The 10,388-nt window shown below is 38.3% G+C and overlaps 1 protein-coding gene across 3 annotated transcripts; it reads right to left on the reverse strand.

Moving 5' to 3' along the window:
* Positions 1–676: 676 nt before the first annotated feature.
* LOC120056460 lies at positions 677–8,962 on the reverse strand. 3 transcript variants are annotated; one of them, XM_039004628.1, is made up of 5 exons: positions 8,802–8,962; positions 6,887–7,204; positions 6,456–6,740; positions 6,049–6,144; positions 677–1,297 (listed from the first exon to the last, which is right to left on the reverse strand). In XM_039004628.1, exons 1-5 carry the CDS (start codon positions 8,860–8,862, stop codon positions 1,158–1,160), a joined length of 900 nt encoding a protein of 299 aa, XP_038860556.1. In that variant the 5' UTR covers positions 8,863–8,962; the 3' UTR covers positions 677–1,157. The 3 variants fall into 3 exon arrangements, with proteins under 3 accessions (XP_038860556.1, XP_038860557.1, XP_038860555.1); XM_039004629.1 differs by having other exon boundaries at positions 6,624–6,764; XM_039004627.1 differs by having other exon boundaries at positions 6,456–6,764.
* Between the last annotated feature and the right edge of the window lie 1,426 nt (positions 8,963–10,388).

Genomic DNA, 10,388 nt, shown 5'->3' on the forward strand with positions numbered 1-10,388 from the left:
TTGAGAGTGATAAAACAAAAGTACAAAGGTCTTTTATAGCCAAGATACAACCCTCTCAACCTACATGACGAACAACAGATACATAGAATGGTCACAAGGTTAAGATTTGTATGAAAGATATCTATAATACATAGCAGACAGCAAATGCTGTGTCAACAGTTTTCATTGTATAGACCAGTGCCTGGCCCTCCTACTCCAAACTGGAACCATCTCACTCTGGTACGGTATAGAGTAGAAACATTAACTCATGTTCTCTGGAATGCTCTTTCAGTTTTATCACCCAAAGACATAGTAAATCTCCTCTGTCAGTGTTATCTCATAGAGGCCCATCCTCAGTAGAACACACACACAATAGTTAACAGAATACTCTATTCTGTCGAATAAAACAACCATTATAATGCAATACACGCATTATAACATAATCTTGCAATTTCCATGACAGGCTGCGCCATAGCTGTTTCCAGTCTCGTGAAAGCAGACCACAGCATTGACAGCAATGTTGGCACTAAAACAGGAACTCAGAGTTGTTCAACCTTTTCTGGAACAATCCATGTGTACTCGTAATAACTGAACAAGTCAAGAAAAGTCATGAATCTGCAGGTGCAACGCAGATAACCAGTACATGAAATCAGTTTCCTACATGTTCATTTAGCAATGAATGTCCACAGGATTGATATATTAGGTTTGACTTTATTCATCTCCGAAATAGAAAATTCAGAACATGCAAATCTCATACAAAATAAATCCCAAGCAGGTGTTGAGGACATTACATTCATTTACCAGTAGTCATTGGCCCAAACACTCTTATCCAGAGTGATTCACACATGCACAGTAAGGTTTTATATCACATTAAAAAGGACCGCAAGAGGAAAACGTTATATACAATTTAATGATATCAATGGCAACCACCCAATGTATGCCTAGAGTAAATGTTTGGAAAGAGTTTTTGGGTGATTGTCAGATATATTTTAACCTGTTAAACTCTGAACCCCCAAAAATAATAATCAGAAAATAGAAATTGACATATCATTTGAAAGCTACAGGCCTTGTCTTTTTGGAAATCAAGCTAAAATCTTACTGCTGACAATGTCATAATGTCACATCTATGAACTCGGATGAAAAGAGGAACAAGGATGTCAGAGTGCGATTAAGATTGTCTAGTTCTCATAAATGCATTGTTCCTGGATGGATGCAGTGGTCGTCTGTCTCTGTTGGGTTTGTGTGCTGAAACTGAAGTTCTCGTACACCTTGTTGTTGTATGAGACGGAATCGCCTTCATCATTGGTCCTCTGCCGACCTGCATGGGGAGAAGGCCAATCAACTAATCACATTTTGTGTTGACTCTTATGCTGAATAGTTGCCTACTACTAAGTTACAAAATACTTATTGAGGTGTTTGGCATCACAGGCAACATTTTTGTGGTGCAAAATAGCACAGATTAATCAAATTAAATTACAGTTTTTAAACAGAGCTGTAACAGAGCTGTAACAGCATAAATGTATTTGTATCCAATATTTTTTTAGACGATCATGCAACATATTAAATAAAGCACACACTAAAATAGCATTTTGCATGTGGGCTGATTGATACCTTACTACCCTTGAAAAACATTGGTGACTCTCAATTTAGCTTCATTTTTCACACCTCTGTTGTGTTGTATGACAAGTTTGTGGGAATTATAAGGTCATATTGAGATTTGAGCTGAGCTGTGCTGAGCTCAGGGCCACCCATTTTGTTTTCTAGAGAAGGATTGGGCAACTGGTGTTCCGGGGACATGAAAGGCTACTTAAAACCCTCTTAAATCAAAACATTTTGCCAAAAATAGTGCCGGTGTGACACACAGCAACTTCAATGCGCTTATCTAAAGTCTAGAAGTGATTCATCATTTTGATATGTGGTGAATGGAAAATAACATTTTGTCATGTTAAAGGTTAAAGGTCCAATATCAAATAATTTCCGGGTAAAAATTAAGAACATTACTGTGATTGATTTATATTATAATGGTCAAAAATAAACAAAAAATAGCTTCCTAGCGAAGAGCAATTTCTCAAGCAACAATTTTGCTAAGACTGTCTGGGAGTGGTCTGAAGGGAAAACTGAAAACTAGCTGTTATTGGCAGAGAGGTTTGAAAATCCCTTTCTTATTGGTCGATTCATTAATTTAACGCATGGTGATGTCACCAGTCAGGCCAAAACTCCATTCCACCAAAACAGGCTGATATTTCAGCTCTTGCACTAAAAGGGCATTATAATAATTTTCAGAATTTCACAGTATTATTCCAACCTCATAGTATGGAAATACTGTATATACTGTACAGTGCGTTCAGAAAGTATTCGTCCTGCTGAAAGGTGAATTTGTCTCCCAGTGTTTGTTGGAAAGCAGACTGAACCAAGTTTTCCTCTAGGATGTTGCCTGTGCTTAGCTCTATTCCCTTTCATTTTATTCTAAAAAACATCCTAGTCCTTGCCGATGACAGGCCTACACATATGATGCAGCCATCACCATGCTTGAAAATATGAAGAGTGGTACTCAGTGATGTGTTGTGTTGGATTTGCCACAAACATAACGCTTTGTATTCAAGACCAAAAGTTTATTTCTTAGCAATTTTTTTTGTCAGTATTACTTTTTGGAATATTTGTATTCTATATAGGCTTCCTTCTTTTTACTCATTTATGTTAATATTGTGGAGTAACTACAATGTTGTTGATGCATTCTTAGTTTTGTCCTCTAACAGCCTTTCAATACTGTAACTGTTTTAAAATCATGGTGAAATTCTTGAGTGGTTTCTTTCCTCTCTGACAACTTAGGAAGGGTCGCTGTATATTTGTAATGACTGTGTGTATTGATTCACCATCCAAAGTGTAATTAAAAACTGCACCATGCTCAAAAGGATAGTCAATGTCTTTTTTTTGTTTTACACATCTACCAATAGGTGCCCTTCTTTGCGAACCATTGGTCCCGTGTGGCTCAGTTGGTAGAGCATGGCGCTTGCAACGCCAGGGTTGTGGGTTCATTACCCACGGGGGGACCAGGATGAATATGTATGAACTTTCCAATTTGTAAGTCGCTCTGGATAGGAGCGTCTGCTAAATGACTTAAATGTAAATTGGAAAACCTCCCTGGTCTTTGTGGTTGAATCTGTGCTTGAAATTCACTGCTCGACTGAGGAACCTTACAGATAATTGTATGTGTGTATCATGTTAAACACTATTATTGCATACAGAGTGATTCCATGCAACTTATTATGTGACTTGTTAAAACCTCTACGGACCCCCCCTCCCGGATCCGGGATCATCCTCATCAAAAAAGCTGACTAGCATAGCCTAGCCTAGCGCCACAGGGATATCATATAATATAATTTCATGAAATCACAAGTCCAATACAGCAAATGAAAGATAAACATCTTGTGAATCCAGCCAACATTTCTGATTTTTAAAATGTTTTACAGCGAAAACACAATATATATTTATGTTAGCTCACCACAATAGCCAAACACACAACGCCATTTTTTCACCGCAAACATAGCTTTCACAAAACCCACAAATAGAGATACAATTAATCACTAACCTTTGAACAACTTCATCAGATGACAGTCTTATAACATCATGTTATACAATACATTTATGTTTTGTTCGAAAATGTGCATATTTATAGGTATAAATCGTAGTTATACATTGCAGACATCGTCACAAATAGCACCAAAACAGCCAGAATAATTACAGAGAGCAACGTGAAATAGATAAATACTCATCATAAAACATTTATGAAAAATACATGTTGTACAGCAAATGAAAGATAAACAACTTGTGAATCCAGCCAATATTTCCGATTTTTTAAGTGTTTTACAGCGAAAACACAACATATATTTATGTTAGCTCACCACAATATCCAAAAACACACCGCCATTTTTCCACCGCAAAGGTAGCTTTCACAAAACCCACAAATAGAGATAAAACTAATCGCTAACCTTTGAACAACTTCATCAGATGACAGTCTTATAACATCATGTTATACAATACATTTATGTTTTGTTCGAAAATGTGCATATTTATAGCTACAAATCCTGGTTTTACATTGTGAATATGGCGCCAAAATGCACCAAATTGTCCGGAGAAATTTTGGACAGTCACGTAATCTAACCAAAAAACTCATCATAAACTTTGATAAAAAATACATGTTGTACAGCAAATGAAAGATACACTGGTTCTTAATGCAACCGCTGTGTTAGATTTAAAAAAAATAACTTTTGTACAAAGTACAGCATGCAATAATCTGAGACAGCGCCCAGCCATTCTCCGCCATGTTGGAGCCAACATATTCCACAAAAATACGAAATAACATCATAAATATTCTCTTACCTTTGATGATCTTCCATCAGAATGTAGTGCAAGGAGTCCCAGTTCCACAATAAATCGTTGTTTTGTTTTAGAATGTCCATTTCTTCTGTCGAATTAGCAACTTTGGCTAGCATGGTGGAGCGCACATGTCCATGAACTCTTGGCGCATGGAACGAAAAATTCCAAAAGTCATAATAAACGTCGAATAAATTGGTCAAACTCAGTTGAAAATCCATCTTTATTATGTTTTTCTCATATGTATCCAATAACGTCCAAGACGGAGCATTTCGTCGTGTCTACCTAACGCATTGCAGAAAACAATACGGTGCTCTCTGGTGCGCAGCAAAATACTGCCAATATGGTGGACCTGTCACTCCAAAAGCTCTCATTCGGTCTCACATCAAGCTAGACACCCCATTCAACATTCTACTGCCTGTTGACATCTAGTGGAAGGCGTATGAAGTACATATAGATCCATAAATAAAAGGCAATTGAATAGGCAAGGCCTTACACAGAGACCCATTTTCAGAATTTTCACTTCCTGTTTGGAAGTTTGCTGCCAAATGAGTTCTGTTTTACTCACAGATATAATTCAAACAGTTTTAGAAACTTCAGAGTGTTTCCTATCCAATACGAATAATAATATGCATATCGTATGATCTAGAACAGAGTACGAGGCCGTTTTAATTTGGGCACGATTTCTTCCCAAAGTGGAAATGGCGCCCCCTATTTCTTTAAGCACATTTTTACTCCATAACAAAGGAGTTGAACACTTATTGACTCAAGACCTTTCAGCTTTTCATTTTTTATTAATTTGTAAAAATGTCTGGAAACATAATTCCACTTTTACATTATGAGGTATTGTGTGTAGATCAGTGACACACAATCTCAATTTAATCCATTTTGAATTCAGGCTGTAACACAACTAAATGTGGAAAAAGTCAAGGAGTATGAATACTTTCTGAAGGAACTGTAGGTCTATGCAGAGACCTCACAGAGTCCATATGCTGACTAGTGGAAATGAAAATGACTCACCTGTAGTTGCATGCCCTGCATAGAATCCCCGTTAAATCACAAACACAAAAGACGTAAGTCTTAAACCTTCAAGATTTGTGTTCGATATGCTGAAACAGTTGTAAACTAAGCTGTGCAAAATTCACACTGACTTATCATTGTGTGGTGGTAAAAGAAAGACAACTATAGCATCAAATTATAATATAATGTAATATAATAATATAATGAGTCCTAAAATGGAAGCTGATGTGATTCGTGGTTTAGTCCATAAATTGGTAGCCTACAAGCCAGGATGTCAACACAAGACAGCAGGCAAAGGCGTCAACAGCAGGGGTGGTGGGAAGGTATTTTCATTTCCTCTTTGAGTATGAGGGGGCTGAATTTCTCTCCAATGAGAGTAAATATCACTTTGAAATGTAAGGTGACGCTGTGGCCAAGATTTTGTCTGTAATTAATGGTCCACTTCTGCTTTCTTTGTTCGGGATTCCAGTGAATCCAAACAACAAACCACAATTTAAAGTGAACTGGTTACAAGACCAGAGTGACTTGAGAGTTACCTCAAATGTTCAAGCCTGTGAATAAAGTCATTGACCACGGAACTTACACGGCCTTTTGTGTAAATAGAAAAATATGTATAAATTGTGTAAGCTTAAGAAAGCACTGAACCAAAAAATCACTATAGACTACAAGACTTACATTTGTAAATACTTATGGTGACAGCTGCGATGGCCACAACCCCGATGGATGTGCTGACACAGATGATAGTCAGAAGGTTCTTCTCATAGTAGGTCTCTGAAACAACAAGACCATCAAGGGTCAGAGATTTACCGTTATAGATAGTGTCATCAATCAAAGTGTCCAGCCTGCCATATGTGATTGTGAAGCTTGGGGCAAAATAACAACCTGATGGAGCTAACCCCACTGTTCAGTATCTGTTTATCACAGTTTTTCTATGACCTTGTGTGTCAAGAATCTTGTCAGGTTACACTTAACAGTCAACCAATGAATTAGAGGGAGACAAATAACAAAAGCAGAAGTTAATTACTATTAAAAGTAGACTGCACTACTTAACAGTACATTGATTATGTCTGAATGTCGCCCACCTAGTTCACTTTTGGGATGTCTGATGCTCAGGTCGGTGTTATTGGCTAAGAGTCTGACATTGCAGGTGATCGTGTCACCCTCTCTCCACACTGATTGGCACAATGTCAGAAAGCTGCTCTGTTTAGAGAGGCTGTGGTTGGTCAACGGTGTCTCCGGTGAATCCTGACCTTGTCGGGTCCAAGTGAAGTTGACGTCCTGGGCTTCAATGCCCTCCAAAGTACAGAGAAGCTGGATGCAGCCAGGATCACTGCTGTTCTGCCTCTCTAGGACTAGACCTGGAAGCACTGCAGAAGAGAATAGCACTGGAACTAGAACGACAGTGAAAAGACTGTAAATGCCATTCTAATATCCTACTGTATGCTTTGATTTAGAGACATAAAAACCAGTAAACACGTGTTTATAAAGTGATATCTTCAACGAGATAAATTACCTGTAACTTGAAGATCGACATTGGAGGATTTCTCAATGGTTGGTGGTGGTATGACTCTTGATATTAAGCAGGTATATAGACCAGAGTCAGTGCTCTTTGGCTCTGTAACATACAGCTTAGGAGGTTTTCCGGTTACCTTGAATTGAGATTTACAGGATACGACTGAACTGTTTTCTCTATTCACATTGTATTCGCAAATAATGCCAGGACTTCCAATTTTCGTCCATTTAAAAACAACTTTGCCATCAAATCCAAAGGGTGAGGGACAAGGAAGGTGGGAAGGACTGCCTTTGGCTGCTCTAACGATCTCCTTAACACCTGCGGAATCAAACAGGATTTTTTTTCAATCCAAAGTTAACACAATAAAATAGGACACAGGTTATGTGCTCACTCATATTCAGGATACTGTACACTCATGATACTACGTGAGAGTAAAGGAAATGAACAAAAATACAAATAATGGTAATAACAACTTGAGTTCATCCCATATTAAGATCATGCCATATTAGGCCATACTATTTACGTACTTCCAGTACTGAAAATAGCTATAGGAAGTGGTTCAAAGTTGATGTTCCAGATTAATGCAACCAAAGCAAACCAAGGCTCCTCAGAGGAAGGGGTTTACTAACACATTCATTTTTTAAGCTATGTTGACTATGACATTAGCTAATATGGTGACATTGAAGTAGGCTGTGTGTAGAGTTGAGCGCTTATGGTAGGAAGGTTTGGCTTGGAAAGTTTTTTTCGCCTGCTCACAGAGAGTTGTTTTGTTGTGCACTGAAGTCCACAAGCGAAGGGAAAATTATACAATGATAAAAGTGATCATGCTGTTTGTATGTCGCTGTATTGAAAGTGAACTGTGTGTGCAGGTGAACAGGGGTGTATTCATTCCGACGATTCTGTTGAAAAACGTTTCTTAAACGGAAGCAAACGGAATGGGGATAAACATACAGTACCTCAATTTGTCCAATACAAACTCTCGTTTACAACTGTTTGTACTATTGATTACACCGTAGATAAGCTAGATGCAGGCAAGAGTGTGCAAAGCGGTATTGAATTGTTGGTCACCTTGATTACTCTCATTTTTCTCACAACCTGTGCACCTACGTTGTAAACTTGAATTCATAGGCTAGATGGTGTCACGCCCAGACCATAGAGAGCCTTTGCTTTTCTATGGTATAGTAGGTCAGGGCGTGACTGGGGGGGTTTTCTAGTTATTATTTTCTATGTGGGGTTCTAGTTTCGTTTTTCTATGTTGGTGTTTGGTTTGATTCCCAATTAGAGGCAGCTGGCTATCGTTGTCTCTAATTGGGGATCATATTTAAGTAGCATTTTTTCCACCTGTGTTTTATGGGATATTGTTTTGAGTTAGTGCACGTAGCACCTCTGTAGTAACGGTTCGTTGTTTGTTTCGTTCTTTCTTTGTTGTTTTGTGCGTTTTCAAATAAATATTATGTGGAAACCATATCGCGCTGCAGTTTGGTTCGATAATTATTCCAGCGAACGTGACAGATGGAAGCAACCTCATGATGGGTATAGGGAACATTTTTGTATCATGTAGTAGCATAAAAATATCGGTGTTACATTGAGCTGGGTGAATGGAATATGAATGACAGTCATCCAATATGCTGTAATAGAAATAAGGCCATCCTCATAAAAAACAGCACCGACCGCTACTGAAACAAAGCAAACCCAAATAGCTGTTACAATATAATATTCATATCTACATTGACTGGTCAATAAATAACTGGTTTTCAACTGTTACAGTATGTTGATTCAGACAACTAAACCACTGAATGGACTAATCACCCTGAAATACTACTGTAACTTACAATTTTATACAATGAATCATTGTAGAACTGTACAACTAATAGATGCACCAACCAAAATGCAACAATAAGACAGAAATACTCACCGGTAAATGGGGTAGAGAGGGTGAGGGTGGTTAGGAGAGAGAAAGCTTGTGGCAACAGCATTGTGAACAGGCAGACCTACACCCTCTAGCCAAAGACTCTGTGTACCGGTATGTCTGTATGTCTTTCAGACACACTAGCTGATCATGAATGCAAGTACGCATGCACACTCACACAAACACTCACATTCCCTGTCATGTCTTCCTGTCCGATGGAGGAAAACACCCACTGCAGAACTAAGCAGTTCACAAGTGCCAAAACCACAACTCTTTCCTTTCTACAAGATACCATTTCCCCCCAACAATGTAATTATTTTGATCCATCTATCACTCTAAATGACATGATCCACAACTAATAAAGCTCAAATATGATGCGCACACAACTCTCAGAATTAGTATTTAATTTGACTAAAATCCTAAGAGACATGTAAAGTTACTTTAAAGTTCTCAGTTGGTACAGAACGTGTGCTAGAGTAAGAACCACTCAGAGACCTAATTATTTTGCTCTTGATTGGTTGAGGCCATACCACCTGCTCGTCAACGGTCTGCACATTCGCAGTTTCACAGAGAGATCAAAGAAACCTCTACTTAAAGACTGGTTGGAACTCAAAGTATATGAAGGAAGTAACGGAACACTGTGAAACAACAACCTGTGGTTAGTTAGTGGACAGACGTTTCCTACAAGTAGCAGTTCCCTCAAGTAGTTTATTGCACAAACTCAAAACTTAGAAAGCAGTGTCTGAAGTTGTCAAAAGTTTTTAGATATCTGTTGGAGCTAGAGCTCGTTACCGGTTCTAGGTTGGCAACAAACAAACACTGCTCACAGGAAGTGGAAACATGCTATACTGTAGCGTCATGCATCAACAAATCTTTATTGCACATTTGGAGTGTAAGATTATACTTCACCAGGGTAACAATGGAGTGCTTACAGGGAGTGGAAATGTACCATTAAGTTGTGGCATCATGATATAAAAGGATATCTAAAGACTCTAAACAGAGACCCTATAGTGCTTGGGTACACTACATTATGCACACCTGACCTGCAGAAGCAGCACTTCACAGACCAACCAACACACAGATGAAAATCTAAAGTAAACTTTCCAGCAACAAGATTAGAACGTTCCAGGTCTTAAAAATCTGAAAAATGAAAATCATTTTAACACCACCAATCAGAAGGTTGTGGGTTTTACGAAGTTATTCATGGGTTTTACAAAACACTTCTCTGATAACCTACAGAATTACAACCTATCAGACACTGTCTCAGAGATGGCTAACTCTGGAGATCCCTTCCATCTCCACTTGCTTGTGGAATGGTCTACAGCAGTGGTCACCATCCAGTCATTCCTATTCGATCACCAAATATTTCTGAAAAACCAACGATAAAGGCTTGCTCCTTTTTATTTTTTATTTTTTTGTTGCACTGTTGGAGATAGGGGCACTTGATTTTGAAGCCCTGTGCATCAGGGTATTTGTATTTGTATTTATTATGGATCCCCATTAGCTGCTGCCAAAGTAGTAGCTACTCTCCCTGGGGTCCAGCAAAATTAAGGCAGTTTATACAATTTTAAAACATTAGAATAGATTTCACAA

The sequence above is a fragment of the Salvelinus namaycush genome, chromosome 12 (assembly GCF_016432855.1).
Source record: "Salvelinus namaycush isolate Seneca chromosome 12, SaNama_1.0, whole genome shotgun sequence".
Classification (NCBI taxonomy): domain Eukaryota; kingdom Metazoa; phylum Chordata; class Actinopteri; order Salmoniformes; family Salmonidae; genus Salvelinus; species Salvelinus namaycush.